General features: G+C 46.8%; 1 protein-coding gene across 1 annotated transcript in view; it reads right to left on the bottom strand.

Moving 5' to 3' along the window:
* The window catches only part of LOC114592840 (polycystin-1-like), a 78,374-nt gene that overhangs the window by 34,925 nt on the left and 24,227 nt on the right, over nt 1-19,222 (bottom strand). Inside the window, exons 16-26 of the mRNA XM_077924175.1 lie at nt 14,871-18,538; nt 13,797-13,952; nt 12,540-12,677; nt 12,147-12,429; nt 11,536-11,770; nt 10,527-10,686; nt 9,837-9,977; nt 8,292-8,433; nt 6,546-7,151; nt 6,183-6,339; nt 4,022-4,280 (exon numbers count right to left, since the gene is read on the bottom strand). Coding sequence (XP_077780301.1) covers nt 4,022-4,280; nt 6,183-6,339; nt 6,546-7,151; nt 8,292-8,433; nt 9,837-9,977; nt 10,527-10,686; nt 11,536-11,770; nt 12,147-12,429; nt 12,540-12,677; nt 13,797-13,952; nt 14,871-18,538 — 5,945 coding nt within the window. The remainder of the gene's footprint in view (nt 1-4,021; nt 4,281-6,182; nt 6,340-6,545; nt 7,152-8,291; nt 8,434-9,836; nt 9,978-10,526; nt 10,687-11,535; nt 11,771-12,146; nt 12,430-12,539; nt 12,678-13,796; nt 13,953-14,870; nt 18,539-19,222) is intronic.

Here is a 19,222-nt window from a genome sequence, read left to right as displayed (position 1 = left end):
GACACATCCCGCTTGCCAGACATCTGGAAATTAGCCCTCCCCACAAAAACTGACACCAGATCCAGAGGCACACAGAACGCCATCACCAATCAACCACACCAGACCCAAACCCAGACCCTCTCCACAGATAAATTACAGACACCATCCAGTAGCCAAACCATGATGGCACCTCCGGATGCTGCACCCCCCTGCAATCCCTACACAGATCTGGCTGGCACAGGCCACAAAACCACAGCTCGCCCCTATACACGAAGCCAAGCCAGAGCACAACTACAGCCATCTTCTCAGAAAAACTCTTCACAAAGTTCAAGAGGTCAAGACACAAAGGCTTTAGCAACTAATCCACACCTAATGACCCACCTAAGTGGTACTCAGGATATCACTCAAGAAATCACTCAAGATATCCCTCAAGCAACTAAGGAACAAAAGAAGAAAAGGCACACTAGCCTGGGAACTTCCTCTCGGCCCAGAACATTGGAGGCTATACACCACACCCCTCAACAGTATTTATAGGAACTCAAACACTGAGATCCTGCTCTGTTCCAGTAACAAGAAGCCGAAAGCACCAGCCTGAAGATGACGAGTGAGACCTCGTCGAAACGTCGCCTAGACACCCCAACTTTTACACGGGAAGACACCCGAGGACACCAAAACCTGCATACCTATACCCGTGAAAATCTACGAAAGCAAATATATATATATATATATACACGCACACACACGTGCACACACACACTATATATATATATATATCTTGAGTGATTTCTTGAGTGATATCCTGAGTACCACTTAGGTGGGTCATTAGGTGTGGATTAGTTGCTAAAGCCTTTGTGTCTTGACCTCTTGAACTTTGTGAAGAGTTTTTCTGAGAAGATGGCTGTACTGCATTTAGTTGTGCTCTGGCTTGGCTTCGTGTATAGGGGCGAGCTGTGGTTTTGTGGCCTGTGCCAGCCAGATCTGTGTAGGGATTGCAGGGGGGTGCAGCATCCGGAGGTGCCACCATGGTTTGGCTACTGGATGGTGTCTGTATCTCTCTTCACACAAGTGCCCATTAATGAAGCCTTGACAGCCATTCAAAACAAATACAATCCCCCCGAATACATCTTGGACCTGACCAACCACTGCCTAACCAACACGTACTTCATCCACAATGGACAAAGATACAAACAGATAGAAGGAGCACCTATGGGATCACCCCTCTCACCAGTCATCGCAAACCTGTACATGGAACACTTTGAAACCAATGCTTTAGACAAGTCAGAACACAAACCTAAACTTTGGCTCAGATATGTTGACGACACCTTTGTAATTTGGCCACACGGGAAGGAAAAACTGGACAGCTTCCTCACACATCTCAACAGCCTACACCCCAAAATACAATTCACTATGGAAATAGAAGCCAACAACCAACTTCCCTTCCTTGACGTCCTAATCTACAAAAAACCTGATGGCTCCCTAGGACACACTATCTACCGGAAAAAAACACACACCAACCGCTACTTACATGCACAATCACACCACCACCCTGCACAAATAAACTCCGTAGCCAAGACTCTCATCTCCAGAACCAAACGCCTGGCTGACAAAGACCACTTGACAACTGAGTTACAGAATCTCTCAAATGTGTTAATTGCCAATGGATACCAGCAAAACAGGGTTACGAAGCTAATCCAAAAAGAAACACCCCCCAAAAACCAAGACACAGAAGAAAACAATGGCATGGCCCTCCTTCCTTATATCAAGGGCACTACAGATAAAATTAGCAAAATCCTCCATAAACACAATATCAAAACAGCCTTTTGCGCCAACCAAAAAATAGCCAATATCCTCAGAAACCCCAAGGATAAAATCCAGTTGGAAAACCAAGGGGTCTATGAAATACCCTGCAAAGTCTGCCCAGCCACGTACATTGGACAAACAAACAGACGAATAAATGCACGTATCGCAGAACACAAGAATGCCGTCAAAAAAGAAGAAAAAACTTCCTCTCTTTTCCAACACATGAAAGAAACAGGACACGAAATTAATTTTGCAGATTCCAAATTGCTCTCTAACATGGAACATCACCACAAGAGAATAATCATGGAAGCCATCGAGATAGAGAAACACCCTCACAACATGAACAAGCGTGACGACACATCCCGCTTGCCAGACATCTGGAAATTAGCCCTCCCCACAAAAACTGACACCAGATCCAGAGGCACACAGAACGCCATCACCAATCAACCACACCAGACCCAAACCCAGACCCTCTCCACAGATAAATTACAGACACCATCCAGTAGCCAAACCATGGTGGCACCTCCGGATGCTGCACCCCCCTGCAATCCCTACACAGATCTGGCTGGCACAGGCCACAAAACCACAGCTCGCCCCTATACACGAAGCCAAGCCAGAGCACAACTAAATGCAGTACAGCCATCTTCTCAGAAAAACTCTTCACAAAGTTCAAGAGGTCAAGACACAAAGGCTTTAGCAACTAATCCACACCTAATGACCCACCTAAGTGGTACTCAGGATATCACTCAAGAAATCACTCAAGATATCCCTCAAGCAATCAAGGAACAAAAGAAGAAAAGGCACACTAGCCTGGGAACTTCCTCTCTGCCCAGAACATTGGAGGCTATACACCACACCTCCTCAACAGTATTTATAGGAACTCAAACACTGAGATCCTGCTCTGTTCCAGTAACAAGAAGCCGAAAGCACCAGCCTGAAGATGACGAGTGAGACCTCGTCGAAACGTCGCCTAGACACCCCAACTTTTACACGGGAAGACACCCGAGGACACCAAAACCTGCATATATATATATATATATATATATATATATATATATATATATCACACACACAATTTCAACATATCAAAACATATCATATTCATTATTTTTTCCCTTTACCTCCCACCTCCCGAATGAACCCTCCCTCCCCCCCAAGACTTCTCTCAGTTCCTCACTCTGATTTCTCAACACATATTGTTCTCTGCATACTGTAAAATGGTATAAATCTTTATATTGTCTATCTACTATATTAACCATCAATAAATTTGTGTATGTTTATTCAAAACCTGCCAAGGAGTCCAGTTCATTTTGTTGTCTTTTTAGATAGTTTGCAAAAAGTTCCCATTCTTCTTTGAAGTCACAGTTGTCCTTATCTCGCAGTTTGTATGTCAGTTTAGCCAGTTCTGCATAGGCCTTTATTTATATTTTTGGACACTTAATATACCACTCATATTTAAACAAATCTCTACATGGTTTACACACCACGCAATTCAACAGGAGTGAAATGCACCCCACCATCCTGCCCCCTCTCTCCCCAAGCCATCCCTTGCTTTGCTGATCTCACATTAAAGCCAAGCCGATGATGCTTCTTACCCATACTCTAAAGGAGAGAAGGCTTTCTGTTTCCAAGTCATTGCGGACCATGCATTACAATACATCAGGCCACAAAAGCTGCAACTTCTGTTTGTTTTCTGCAACTCTAATAGGCTGCACATATGTTTGATCTTCCAAGCTCCACAATTATTATTATTATTTTTAAATGTATCCTGCAGGCGTTTTATTTAATTCTTCCTTTGGGTTAGTGTGCTTCATTGGTCATCATAATGGATGTTACGTCACTTCATTCTTGACACCTGAAGTTTGTTGTGTTTTGGGAAAACCGATTAAACAGCTTGTGATACGCACACAACTCATACCAGTCACGGGTGGTAGCTCACGGCTACCACGGGTAGTAGTACCACAGGTAGTACCACGGGTAGTAAAGAATATACAAAATCCTGGGCATTTTGGCTTGCTTGCCTGGGACTGCCAAAACAGCATTTGGTGGGTCTCTCTATACATGGCTGGAGCGTGATATTCAGTGAGGAGGATCCCAAGTAGCTCAGGCCTGGAATATCTTCCCCATTAGGGCCATGCGTATCTCAAGGAGATCAATGTTAACAAGATGTTGCCCACCAACTGATGGGAGCCTTGCCCACTCATCTTCCCTCTGCATGTCTAACTGAAAAGGAAGTTCTTACCGGTGGCAAGAAGACAACACTGTGAAGAGGCACAAAGAGGCTACCCCCAAAGACAGTGAGATGCTCCGTCAGGCAGACAATCTCCTTGGGGCTGGTGGCAGCTGTTGGGGTCACTCCATCTGCACTCCACTGCATGCTGGGAAAATGGAAGTACTGGCAAAGGCTGGCAAAAACAGAGACGCTGGCGTGGACGGGGGAATGGCAGAAGCGATTGGTGATGTTGATGTAGTATTCCTGATGAGTCTCATTGAGATGGTGACTGGATGGAAGAGGTTGACAGCCACAAAATTAGCACAAGTTCATAACAGCTACCTCTGTATTAACTAACACTACAGGGAATGTAAATAATCTCTCCAGTTTTGATCAGAGGGGACAAGGAGCACTGCCCCAAGGAGAACATGCTTTCATGTCCTTTGAATGCTCGATATGAGAAGCAGGACTGGATTTAGGTTTGATGAAGCCCTAAGCTACTGAAGGTAATGGGGTCTTTTATATGTCCAGCTGTCCTTTGTCAACAACAATTTTTTTTGCTGTCTTTTGTGTTGAATATATGCTATATGGTAATTTATGGGCCTAATAGGTATCTAAAGCCATTTGCACATAACAAAATATGTATTTTATCAAAGCAATTGTTGAACTGAAATACAATTACAGGATCAGGTTTAAGGTTCTGGTTTTAACCTTTAAAGCCCTATATGGCCTAGGACCCTCGTACCTATGGGACCGCCTCTCCTGGTTTGCCCCACGGAGGACCTTACGGTCTACAAATAACAACACCCTGAAGATCCCCAGGGAGATTAGACTGACCTCGACCAGAGCTAGGGCCTTTTCGGTCATGGCCCCAGCCTGGTGGAATGCTCTCTCACAAGAGACCAGGGCCGCAAGGAGATTTGACATCTTTTTGCAGGACCTGCAAGACAGAACTGTTCTGCCAGGCCTTTGGCCAGGGTTCAGTCTAACTCATTTTCTCTTTGTATGAACAAGTACAAAGGAGGTTTCCCAGCCTGCTCACAGGTCCTTATAATATCAGTGGAGATAGCTGGTCTTGGCAAGTATTAACAGCTTTCAATTTTAACCTGAGGATGGCCATTTTTCCAGTCTAATTTTAATTTTAATTTATTTGAATTAATTTTGGGATGCATTTTAATCGATTGTTTGTTTTTATGTATATTGTGTTTTATATGATGTTAGCTGCTCTGAGCCCAGCTTCGGCAGGGGAGGGCGGGATACAAATAAAATTTATCATTATCATCATCATCATTATTATTATTATTATTAATTAAGAAGAAGTATATTAATAGTGAATTTTTTGGGGGGGCCCAAGAGAGTGGGACCCTAAGCTATAGCTTGTTTAGTTTATATATAAATCCACCACTGCTCAGAAGTGATCCGACCCTTACAACCAGTGTCATCTCCCATTCTATGCTCAGCGAGCATCTATCTGCACTGGAGACATATTAGGAGCGGCTAGTGATGGGCAGGCATTTACTAGTGTGGACCAGGCACTCCCCTCTTTGGCTCGAGGTTCAACAGTGACAACAGCTCAAGGAATTGGGATGGGAACAGCCTCAGGGTCAGACATGCTAGGTCTTGACCTTTAAAGCCCTTTGTGGCTTAGGGCCCTCATATCTACAGGACCGTCTCTCCTGGTATGCCCCGCAGAGGACCTTAAGGTCCATGAATAACCATAGTTTAGAGGTCCTGGGCCCTAAGGAAGCCAGACTATCCTCCACCAGGGGCAGGGCCTTTTCAGTGATGGCTCCGACCTGGTGAAATGCTCTGCCCCATGAGACAAGGGCCCTTCAGTATTTAACCTCCTTCTGTCAGGCCTGTAAGACAGAGTTATTCTGCCTGGCCTTTAATTTGAATCCAGCCTGATCTTTTATTTCCCTTTTCTTCGCTCCCCCTCCCCTTTTATGAAGATCACCCACTCTGAGACCCCACAGCTAATTCTCCCCTGACCTCCTCGCTGGCCCAAGTAGGACCAATTCAGCCAGCTAGCCCTGGGGATTATCTAATTGATTTTTTATTTTTATTGTAATTCATGTTTTTATACTGTATTTTATAATTAAGTGTTTTAAAGTGTTTTAAATTTGTTGTTAGCTGCCCTGAGCCCAGTTTTTGAACCAGGAAGGGCGGAGTATAAATAAACAACACTTACAGAGGAGAAATTAAGAGGGTGACGTCCCTACTGTGGTTTTCCTCCAGACCATTAGAAAAGGCAATTTCCTCCTTCAAGGTGTAGTGGAACTCATTGGGAGATGGAGCATTATGTCCGTAAAGATAAAGGGAGGGAACCTCCTGGCTGAATCCGAAGCCTGGGAAGAAAGGATAGGATCGTTTCAGTAACTTGTACGAGCTAGAGAAAATTACATATCAAAGGAGAGATAAAACAGGTTTGGAAGAGGAAGTGCCACATTGATGCTCACCAATGGAGTATAAGGACATTGTGAAAGAAACTCCTGAGTCTCACTTACCTGAGCATTCTCCACTATTCCCTCCCACTTTTCCTTGCCACACTTACCCTCCATCACAGTGAAACTGACATGGACGTGTGTCCCTGTCACGTTGCTGCCTGATGCAATTTTCACAGTGAAGTTAACAGAGTCTCCTGGTGGGATGACCAATAGTGTTTGGGGCAAGTCTTGCAGCTTCTGCTGTCCAGCAGGTAATCGCAGGCTGATGGCTCTCTCCTTAGGCAGGTTGGCAACTGAGATTGGCACTCCTGCTGGAGTGGCGAACTCCAGAAGTGCAAGGCGGGTGGAAATAGCAGAGTTGGAGTAGTAGTTGAAAGGGAAGGGGTTGATGGCAAGGTCCATGGTGACCTGCACCACCTCCTGGCTTTCTGCCAGCTGTTTGGCAAGCATCCTGGGCACAGAGAAGAGGCACTCCGCAGAGGCACTCGTGCACAGCAAATTGCTGGCATCCGCCCTTTTCCCCCGAACGTGGATCTCGGAGACGGAGAGCGACAGAGTCTCCTCATTCAGCACTCGGGACTTCATCAAGGACCTCATCAGAGCACGAGTGAGATTGAAAGCCAAGGAGACCCAATTCCTGAGGGTTGGTTCCTTCGACACGCGGTCGTTCGCCACCATGTGCAGTCTTGTGTCTTCAGTAGTTAACATTATTCCTAGGAGCAACATGATAACATATCAAGAGATGCAGTCCTTTATAGCCGCTCACTCCTATACCTGTTTTCACAATCTCCCTTCAAGGGATTATGTTTGCTTAATGACCTGAGAGAAGGGCCCACTCACAGTAGGTTTTCATTGTGTCTTGAAATATACTTGGAGTTGAGAGTGGATTTCATGCTCTTTATTCAGCTCATAGTGGTGAGGAAGAATGGAAGTTCCCTCAGAATGTCTGCTTTATATACATTATTTACACAATGGGCCCCACGTGATTGGCTAATTCCAGGATTCTCCTGTAGGCCAATCAGGTTGCGGATTCACTTCCACCTGGAGCTGGATTGGGTGGCTCCTGTGGACCAATCATACTCCTGCATTTTGGATCCTATTCAACTCAGTACATAACAGTCTTCTCTGACAAATCTGCCAGGAAAGGTAGCTTTTCTTCATACCAACTGCACATAAGTAATAATAAAAAATAAGGAAAACAAAAAAGGCCAGAATTCTTTAAGCAGCTCCCAGAAATCCATGTGCATATGGTCTGCAAGAGACTTTTGCTTAGCATGCGTGTCATGGCCATTGTTCACTGTTGCTATGTAATGTAATGATACGACTTAGGTATTTGACTTTTTGGAGTCAGCCCTTGGCATTGATAAGGAAAACAGATGCTTATCCTTTCTTTAAGGGGCAGCGTGAGAACAAAGGCAAAGGATAAAAGGAAGTCACGGGAGAAATTTCTTAATAAGAGTTGGTAGAAGAATAAGTTGTTTATACGCAACAGGAATATAATTTGGGAATATTCATGGAAAGAAGCCACACCAGGAGGAAGTTCTGTCCACTTTTTTCCTTCTGCACTATGATGAACAATTTGATGAGTAGAGGGGAAGACAGGCCATGGGTATAACGTAGCTTGGCCTGAGGTTTTATTAACCTACAAAGCCCACCCTAGTCCTTTAGGTTTGTGGTGCCATTTTAAAAATCTAAATAAAGGAAGCCAGCAAGTTGTTTTGCTTCTGCTGGCTGCAGGGGCTAGAAAGGGGAGGACCAGGGGCAGGAGTGGAGACAGAGATTGAATCACAGCTCCTGAACAGCCCAAGTGCTGCCCCTGTAGTTATGGCAGTCGTCTGCCCTTTGTTGCCTACCCAGGATTGCCAAGATGCTGTTGCCAGCGGAGGCGGGGGTTTCGTGACCTTCTTTTGTCTCGCTGTGGATAACTTGGATCATTCTCTTGGCAGCTTCCAGCATCTGGGTACGAGATCCAAGGCTGAGCTCTTCTGGGAATGCCTGGTGTTGCAGGGGGGAAAGAGGACTTATTCACTGCTTGCCCAAACACACAATTGCTCTCTTTGAAAGGACACATCAAGTGAGCCTCCCGCTCCCCCAGACCCCATTAGTTTCCTTCCATCACTCAGAATGATTTGTTTGTTTGTTGCATACTAAAATAAATAGATCAATAAGGCTCTAGGCATATTACAAACGGGGTTGTATCCCATGGGACTTCCCTTTCCTCTCTTTCTCTGCTTGCGAAATCTGCTCTGGTCCCCCAGCTGAGTGCGTGTCAATGTGTGCAGGTGTGCAAGTGAGAGGAGAAGAGGGGAGAAGCTGCATTGCACAAGCAGAAGTCTGCTGCATGAGCAGAATGGCAGCACTCGTGACAACCAAGAAAGATAAGATGCTGCGGGAGGCAGATGGTTGCTCTTACTCTGAGTGATAATTTTTTCTCTTCTGCTTAAGGAAAGAGAGAAAGCTCCTGAGATGGACAATGGCATGTTAAAACTATCAGCTCAGCTTTAGCTAGCGAGGGAGGGAGGAGAAATTCAGCATTTAAAGCTGAATCCATCAAATCCACACTTTCTAGAACAATATGCAAACTGAAACACAAATATCCTAAATTCAGAGTTATCCAAATTTTGTGATGCACTTCTCCAAAGAGTGTTTACAAAAATGGATATCTATGGAGAAAGTGTACATAAACATGAATATGTCTCTGAAAACAACATACGAAACTGCAATAAATTAGGGAATGCATCTTGCAAAAACGTGCACAGTCAAAACTACATATATAAATGTGTTTATTGGGGGAAATTAACACTAAGGGCTAATCCGGACTGCCTCTTGCCTTTCTGGAGAAATCTGCTCTTTAGCACTCAGCTGGAGCAAACAGCAATTGTCAGCTGGGATAGCTCAGTCAGTAAAGCATAAGACTCTCAAGGTTGTAGGTTTGGGCCCCACATTGGGCAAAAGATTCCAGGGACTAGGAGAGTCTGGTGGTCCCTTCCAACTCTACAATTCTATGACTCTATGTTCTAATTTAGAGCTAAAGAGTGGGGTTTTCCTGGGAAATGAGTGGGTCAAGCAGAAGTGTGGCTGAGACCCTAAGATACAGAGGAATTATCACACATCACTTTCTGCAGGATTTGGGGATATATCCCAAAATGCTGCAGAATGTGAAAAACCTGAATTTAAGATTGGAAAACCAACAGATCCTTTTATATCACTAGCTCTAGCACAGATTTCTTGGGGAGGGGATTACTATGAAAGGACAGCAAATAGCTAGTCAGCTTATTGTTATATTTACTGCCATTTGGATTTTCTGCCGCAGGGTCCCAAATATTGTGGGCCATCATCGCAACACCTTCTCTGACTCCAACAGAGCAATGACAAAACATCTACTGGAGGAGTCCTACCACACAAGCCCTCAGTGCAGCGCTAAGCTGAGCAACATCCTTCACACTGGAGATATTCAGGGAGGCCAGAGCTGCTGTGACATTGCTGCGGATGGAGATGCGGTCCCTCAGCTCCTTCATGCTATACCCTCTTCCAAAGTCCTGGAAAAAAACCACATGTGGCCAAATCACCTCTGCTGGAACAGAATACTGCCAAAAAGAAAAAGAAAACCTGCCCAAATGGAGATGATACGTATTTTTTAAAGTGCTTTTTATTATTAATTATATTTGTGTATCACCTTTCCTCCCCAAAGGATATCAGGGCAAAGTAGAACATGGCCTGACAAAACTTGAATAATTCAATCGACAGTGAAGATACAAAAAACAACACACCAGCCAATTTCCATATCACAACCTCATTCACTGTCAGGCGCCAAGTTCACTCCATCCACCCCCCCCCCCAAGCTAGGGTTAGTGTGTCTTCGGCTGGCACCTAAGTGTTAACAAAGAAATGGGCAAGTGCAAACAGAGGGAATGCCACAACTGGGGTGTCACGGTGGAGAATACCCTTTTTCCTAACTCTGCACAACAGATCCTAGCTGTGGATGGGACCGTGACCTTGAGAATCTCAAGTTCCTGGGTGTGCAAGCATTGTTAACCTGTACGCAGATGTAAAGGGTTCTCTCCCCCCCCCCCCAAGCAAGTGCTTACGTGATTCAGCAGGCTTATGAGAGCCAAGGAGTACGGAATCACCTCCTGTGGGTTTCCTTGCTGGACCACACCCCACAGCTCTGACTGGCTCTTCTTCTTCAACCAGCTGGTTATGGTGTTGAATCCTGAAGGCAGTTCAGGCATGGTGAGAGTCAGGGTTCTGAAAGGGAGAGAAGAAGAAGAAGAGTTTGGATTTGACATCCCGCTTTATCACTACCCGAAGGAGTCTCAAAGTGGCTAACATTCTCCTTTCCCTTCCTCCCCCACAGCAAACACTCTGTGAGGTGAGTGAGGCTGAGAGACTTCAGAGAAGTGTGACTGGCCCAAGGTCACCCAGCAGCTGCATGTGGAGGAGCGGAGACGCGAACCCAGTTCCCCAGATTACGAGTCTACCACTCTTAACCACTAGACCACACTGGCTCTCAGGGAGAGCGGACACACTTTGCAAATACACTTTGTAAGCGCAAACACACTTTGCAAGCATCCCTCCCTCCTCCCTGCCCGTGCAAGCCACACTTAGAAAGGTTTTGCTACCATCCTCAAGTACTGAATGCCATAGTAACCTCATAATCGGAAACAGAACTGTCCTCAAGGAAGTAACACAATGACTGCAGCTTTAATCTCTCTCCAGGTAGAAATAAGTCTTGCAAAAGCAACTCTGTCTGCCAGTGGCAGTGCTGTGCTGCCTCCCTCTTGACAGCAGCATTACTGCCATTTCGTAGAAAAGTACAGGGGGTGGATGTTAGCAAGGTTAGGGCTGTGTGGGTGTGCTGGAGGGAGTGCCAGATTGGCTCTGCTTGTGCATCAACGCAGCCCAGATCTTGCCACCCTCCCCCCATTCTGTCCTGGCAAGTGGCAGTGATTCCACTGTTAGGACAGCAACACAGCACAGCACAGCACAGCATGCTGTCTTCTCCTGCCTGTTCTTTTTTTTCTCTTCCTGAGTCTCTGGAAGAACAAGGCACAGAGATCTCCTGCCCGGCCCATCCCAAAGAGGTCCCACATTTACTGGTTCAATGCCAAGGTTTTTGCTCCCCGTGAATCCTCCAGCTCAACTAGGATGTTGACACTGGATTGGTTGCCAAGAGCGCCTGCGGGCAGGAAGATGCTGAAGGCAGACTTGACCCCTCGATACAGGCAGGAGTGCCAACAATGGCTGCTGTGAGGGGAGCACATTTCGGCAGTCAGGGTGTAGATCAGCTGCTGCTGCTGCTGCGTTGGGCTGCTGTCCTCATCCATCCAACCTGAAAGAGTCAGAGCAGGAGATGCAGAAGGATATCAGATGAAGGAGGTGTAAAGGTATACATCACTTCAGCTTGGTCACATGAGAATATGAATCAATCTGGCTCCAACACAGCCTGAGCCATGAATGAATTCCATGCAATGCTAGTCTATGTCTATACTCACACACATAAGTTACTGTCTAGTGGTCTGGCAGGCAAAATTACACATGACCCAGGTGCCTATGGAGCCTAAATGACAAGACTGCCCTCCCTGCCTGCAGCTTCCACAAAAGTGGAGCTCAAACAGCTTCCAAAGGACAGCTCCTTGAGATGCAGCTGTTCCAGTTCTTTAACGGCACTGAGATCCCCACTGGGGAAATCTTGTTGCGTTACTTACCCATGCACTGAAATCTAACTGGTGTCTCCAAGATGTAGATATTGTTTTCTGGTCTCAGAATGCAGAGCCCTCCCCTGGGTGGGTGATTTGGGGTGAGGGTGATGCTGGCTTCTCCCCAGAGCTGTCCTCTAGGCTGAGTGACCAAAACAGTGAAAGTGTAGTTCACTCCATCCTGCAGGACCCCCTGCCTGATCACCAGGTCCCGGTTGGAGTCCCCAGTGGAAGTGGTCACATTGTCCAAGGTCAAAGGCTGGCCATCAGAACTCCGAGCTCTCCAGATGTACTGCAAGGGCCAGACAGCACAGATCACGATACATCAGAATGGCGCCTCTTTTTAAGCGCAACTAAACCCCTGCTGCTCTATAGCCCTGGAATCAGAAGAGAGCATCTCACCAGCGTTCCATTGTCGCAGCTTTCGCACCGTCCAGACAGCGTGACATGGATGCTGCTGCTGACCTCGTAGCTTGACAAAGCACTGCAGGAACGGCACTCCAGGGTCACAGGCAGGATCTGGCTAGATGTGATCGAAACCTGCCAGAGGACACCCAAGTCAATATTAAAGTCAGCCCCAAATCAAGACACAGCGGGCTAGTTGGTACAAATGGAGAAACGCGACCCTACAGAAGAGGAGCAAGATGTCCAGCAATGGAGGAGTCCCTTGGACCTCTCCCAGGCAACGTAACAGAACTGTGGTGAAGGGTCCGTCAGAGTGTGGACAAAAGCCAGTAGTGTGTCTAGGGGGTTTGCCCATACTGCACTTGTCCCTGAGTGCTAAATCCTAACATTTGGTCTTGACTGGGCTTGCCAGCTTCATAGCAAGAATATGTGCATTTGAGCATTATTCCAGGGCTCAGTACTTTCCTTGCCATTTGGCATCCCTACGTACATTGTGTTTCTTTGTCAAAGAGAAAAGAAGAGGTCATTCAGCATGGCAGTCTTTGATCTATGTCTTTGATACAAGAAGACAGGAACTAACTGTCCAAGTCAGCAGGGAGGAATCACTCCCCTTCAGGAACTCCCTAGTGCAGCTGAGGGGGCTGGATGGAGCGGCTTGCATTCAGACTGTGTTCTGTGGAAAGAAAGAAAAAGCTCTGTTTGTAAACAGAACTCTTTCTTTCTTTCTTTCTTTCTTTCTTTCTTTCTTTCTTTCTTTCTTTCTTTCTTTCTTTCTTTCTTTCTTTCTTTCCAGACTACCCTTTTATGCAGAGGGTAAAATGTTTCACTTTTAAGAGCATTTTCCCCTCAGCCAACTCTTCAAAAAGACTCCCTATAAGCAACCACCAGCGACTGCCACATACTTGTCCTGCACTACATGTTCACTGTGTCCATCTGTCTGTGTCTGTCTGTTTCTGTCAATTTATATGGGGGGAAGTCAGAGTGGCCACATGAGACTAGAGAATGCAATACAGTGGTACCTTGGGTTAAGAACTTAATTCGTTTTGGAGGTCTGTTCTTAACCTGAAACTGTTCTTAACCTGAGGTACCACTTTAGCTAATGGGGCCTCCTGCTGCTGCTGCTGCACCACCGCCATGCGATTTCTGTTCTCATCCTGAAGCAAAGTTCTTAACCCAAGGTACTATTTCTGGGTTAGCGGAGTCTGTAACCTGAAGCATCTGTAACCCGAGGTACCCCTGTAAAGCCAAGCTCACCGTCTGTGTCACCCAAGCAGGATCTTTACCAGGCTTCCTCACAGTAAGGTTGAAGTGGTAAGTTGCTCCTTGATTCAGCACGGAGTGTGGGACAATCACTCTGTCCATGCCTGCCATAGCAGGGAAGCCACATAAAGTTGTGGACACATTAAGTGCCTGTGGCAGAGAGAAGTCCAGTTAAGAGCCTTTTGCATTAACTAATTTCTGCTCTGATGCTGAAATTGAGGCTGCAGGGGTGGGGAGGGGGAGTGTAAGGTGAAATCTTATGAAGCAACAGACTTTTGAAAGCTGGCATACAATTAAAGTAGAAATTTGTGAGAGCTGAGCCTGGCCTTATGTTCTGAAGCACCTGGAGGCTCTTCCTCCCAGGTTCTCTGCCCCAGTGCCATGGTCCTCTCCCTACCCTCCCAAAAAGTTAGGACAACACAACAGGCCCCTGTAAAGTGAGGCTCAGTCTTCTCTCTCATACAAAAGAAGTGAGAATGGACAAGGGGAATGCTCTCCTGGTATAACAGCTTTTAAAGGGCAGGAAAGCAAAGGAAATAAAACAGGGTGCTAGGCAGGTAAAGCCATAGCTCCAAATGCAAAATGAACTGGGAGCATACTCAAAGTACACTGTTGTTTCTTCATTTCCAGCTGCTGGAAATTTGGTGCCTTCTGAATTTGACATAGAGAAGCACCAAATTTACAAAGTGTTGAATTTAAGCCATGGCTGCAAAGTTTGAATCACCAAGCAATATGTGATGGTAGGTGATTGACAGTTGGGTAACTCCTCCCACCTGACAAAGTGGCCTCTGGGGAACCGGTCACTTCTGGATTTGGCCCTCCAGCAGGATCCTGTTTCACCACCCCTGCATTAAAGCCTTCATATAAAGGAAAACCCACCTTTTCAGGTTATGCTTCTCATTAGTTAATCAGACCAGGATTTCCCAAACTTTTTGGACTACAACTCACATCATCCCTAGCTAGCAGGGTCAGGGATGGAGTAGTTCAAAAAGAGCTGGAGACCCTAGTTTGGGAAACCCTGGTCTAAACAATGTGTCTTCTTGCTGCCATTCCAGGTCCTCTTCTTACCTCCAGTTGACAGTCCCAGTGGTACGCCAGAGAGGAGCTTCCACCCTTCTCCACATCAGGGTCATATGACTTGCTTCCATCTAGAACTAGATCCATTTTGGTTGTCCCTCTCCTCCAGGATCCTCCTTGGATGACTGGAACTAGCTTGCTGGAAAGCACAGTCAAGTCACTGCAAGCCATCTGGGCCAAGGGTGTGTTCTCCAGAGAGATAGTGAAAAGCAGGCAGTGAGGACCAACGTCCAGAGAGAACTTGGGGAGCACAAGGCGAGGGGTTAGCACATCTACATGCGGTAATGAGACTGCATTGGTCTTGGACGGAGCATCACAGCTGCAGCTGCGGAATATCTCCCACCGATACAACGCCCGGTAGGCTGTGCATTGTTTCAAGTCGACATCAGCCTCAAAGTAGGTGGTGAAAGATTTGGAGATCACAGAGAGAGGCTCAACCAGCTTCAGAGTAGGGCTTTCACAGAGCAGCTGCTCCACAGTTACTTTTGACTGGGCCAAGACAAAACTGACGTTGTTGTAGACTCTCACTTCTACCAAGAAATCACCAGCTTGGCGATATTTGTGAAATACTCTCTGATCTCCTTCACTGGCGAAGGTTTCGGGCGAGTCCCCAAAATTCCACTCCATGTGAAGGTTGCTGCCACCAACCGCCATTACATCAAATGTCACGGTTTGATTGACAAATGTCCTGGAGCCATTGCTGGACAGGTTAACAGTCACTACCGGCACCTCTAACGTTCTTACCACCAGGAGAGTGTCTGCACAGAAAGCATTGGTGGCCTCAATCAGAATGGTTAAATTGTCTTTGCCAGAGGGGGTATACGTCACCTGCTGGCCTGTGACATTATAGTCGGGCAGCCCAGGGAGCCGAAATGCCCAGGAGAAAGCAATGTTCTCTCCAGCTTGCACGGCTGCTCGGAGTGTAAGTTCTTTGTTGGCTTCCAGAATGGGTGGACAATCATCTAAGAGGTGCAGCCCCTTCACCTTCTCCAAGACCTTCACCATGACAGTATCTGTCTGATTACTAACACTGTTGTAAGCAGATGCCAGCACCTGCTGGTCACCTTTCACTGGAAAAGGAAAGTGGAAGATCCCCGCAGGGTTATCCACATGAATCCCCAGCGAGGGGAAGTAGAGGGCAAAGGTCACTCGCGAGCCCTTCAACACACGCAGTGTAAAAGTAACCTCGTCATCTGTGCACACTGTCCTCTTGTCCACTGTCACAGCCAGTCCAGCCACAGGGTCTTGGACAGAGATGGCACCCAGAGCTGTACTCTCGCTAATGTTATTCCAGACCCGCAGAAACACTCCGTAGTCTCCGAACTGTTCAAATCTGTGAGAGATGTTCTGCCCACGGGAGAGGATCAGCTTCTCCTCTTCCCCCCGCTGTAGCCGCCATTCCCATGCAAGGTCAGATCCTTCATCCACCATGCCCAGAAGCTCTACTGAGGTGCCTGACTTCAGGAGGAAAGGTCGCATAATTCCTGCCACGCTGAAATTTGCCCCAGAAACAGGTTCCTGCACTCTGAGTTCTGTGGAGCCATTGCTGGATCCCAGGGCATTGTAGACTGTGACAAAGACAAGCTTGGAGCCTAGGGTGTTATAGATGTGCGAAAGGGAAGGTGTGGTGGTAAGCAGGTGTGGTGCGTCCTCCTGCACCTTCCACTGATAAAGGAGATCTGTTCCCGACACCACAGAAATGTTCAGGTTCACTGGCTTTCCTACTGCAACATTATCAGCGGCCGATTGAACCTTCACACCATGAACTCTCTCCAAGACTTCCAGGGTAAGGCTGGTGGTGGCTTCACCCAGTGCATTCCCAGCTTTCACCTCCACCAGGAGTTCCCCACTTGTATTGGGGCAGAATAAGAACAACTGTCCTTCAGAAGTAAACAACGGATGCTTTCCATTCAAAGCTGCCCAATGGAAGGTGACATTGGAGCCCTGAGCAACCTCACTGGAGAGAGAGAAGGCTTCCGCAACGGCCACATACTTGTCCTGCACTACATGTTCACTGTGGATTTGCACCCCTTGGACTCTTTCCTGGATCTCTACAGTGACGTTTGCTTTCTCTATGCTCACAGCATTCTCAGCTACGGCAAACACCACAAAGGTGCCAAGAGTGGGGAAAGTGTGAGTGAAAATGGCTGCTCCCTCTTGGAATCCAGTTGTTTCACCAACAGCCCAGCGATAGCGAACACGATCCCCTGCAGCTAAAGAAGATCTGAAGGTGACTTCCTGCCCAGCCTCGCTGACTGGTTGCTCAGCATGTAGAGTCAACAGCTTGACTGGAGTAAGCACCGTCATGGTGAGTGTTGCTGTCCTGTGACTGACCAGATTCTCACCCACAACCACGATGGTAAACTCTCCTGCTTTCTTATAGGTGTGGGGGGCTCTTTGACCCACCTGATGAGGTGAGGCGTCTCCAAAGTCCCACTGAAATGCGGCTGTAGTGTCCCAGCTGACTTCAGCCACAAAGTCGTAGGGAGTGCCCACAGCGAGAAAGATGCCCGTTTCACCACTATGGTGAATGGAGATGGTATTAATGGCCTGCTGAGCTGTGATATTTACCGAGGCGTTTTGTTGGCTGACCGTGTTCCACACAGTCACGGTTACCACGTACAACCCAGCCTCCAAGTACACAAATGTGATTTCTGGAGTTTTAGAAGGCACTGGGTCTTCACCGATGCCAAAATCCCAATGGTACCTGTACTGGTGCTGAGGGTCAGGGCCTGGATCTACTTCAGCCAAGAAGGAAAGCGGTTCCTCTAAGGCTACAGCAGACATTGGAGCCAACAGCTTAACTGAGCTGATTTTGTCCTCTACACAAACGGCTAGCTGACGAGAAGCACTGCTCATTGTTCCATAGACAGTCAGATTCACCTGGTAATTCCCAGCCGACATGTAGCTGTGAAGGACCGTGGGGTCTCCATGATGAACAGCGGGAGGGCGGCCATCTTGGAAATCCCAGCAGAACATAATCCCTTTAACTGGCCCTGTCACAAAAGCTTGGAACAAGGTCAGCTCCCCACTGGAGAGACAACTAGGAGCCAGGATGCTGCTAATACGCAGTTTGTAAATGTTGGCTATGGTGGATGCCTTGGTATAGGCCGCAGCACTGTGAACTGTCACTGTTATTGTGTATTTTCCTTCAGCAGCAAAAATGTGAGAAACAACACCGTGTGACAGATTTCTGTAGGTGGATCCATCTCCCATGTCGAAAGACCACCTGACATCTGTGCCAGAGGTAACTGTGGCATTGACAACTGTGACTGAACCGAGTTCACTGGGCCCACTGCACACTATGTGCAGGCCCATAATTCCTTCCCTGACAGACACAGATGCCCATGATGTTATGTCACTGAGATTGTTATTGACTCTTAGAGTCACATTATAAATCCCGGCCTTTTCAAAGGAATAGCACACAGTAGAATTTTGCCCCTCCTGTACAGGTGACCCATCGCCGAAGTTCCAGGAATACCATATGCCATAGAGGGAAGGAGAAACCAAGGCCTCAAACTGAGTAACCTCTTTAACCAATGGAGAAGTTGGACTGGACAGTATGGTCACCAGGGTTATAGGAACGACAGCACAGACTCTGGCCATTTGGTGAACTTGCTCATACTTGTTGAGGGCTTCAGCTCTGACCGTGTAGTCACCTACAGAAATAACGATGAGTACGTATCACTCAGGAGTGGTAATTTTTCAGAAGCTGGATGTTTTTCAATTTATTGCTCATAGCTAGGTTTCTCCTTTATGTGTTAATTAAAATGCGGGTTGTGCCTAATGTTAGTCACTCGCAGAACAGACCCGTTGAAATGAATGGACATGACTTATAGGTCCATTAACATCAATGGGTCTACTCTTGAGTTTGACTAACCTTGGGTATTTTAACCCTTAATTATCAGATTCACATCCTGTCTTTCTGTAAGGGGGAACAGAATGTAAGATACGTAAAATGTACATAATAATCACAGCTTGTATATAAAATAGGTGTAATTTTAAATCTAACCCTAGAAAAACCACAAAAGCTGTTGCGGTAGATTGAAGTGATTGGCAGGTGACAGTCAATTTAGGTGTAGGGGCCTCAAGTCCCCCACGGCTGCCACACAGCAGGAAAGCTCCTTCCTCACTTTACAGTGCACCTCATTAGCTTTGCTTCCCTTCCCATATGCGTGTTCCTGTCTTGGTCTCAATCTCCTATGATGCTTTTGCCTCACCTGTTCTCTTCTGGTTTCCTAGATTTCAACCTGCTGGTGGTTAGTCAGCCTGTCCTGGCACCTATTTTCCCACACCAATTTTAACCTTTCTCCCCTTAGCTCTCTCAGCTGCTATCTTCTCAT

Source organism: Podarcis muralis, chromosome 2 (assembly GCF_964188315.1).
Source record: "Podarcis muralis chromosome 2, rPodMur119.hap1.1, whole genome shotgun sequence".
NCBI classification, from domain to species: Eukaryota; Metazoa; Chordata; class Lepidosauria; order Squamata; family Lacertidae; genus Podarcis; species Podarcis muralis.
This window is presented reverse-complemented; position numbering and strand designations above follow the sequence as displayed.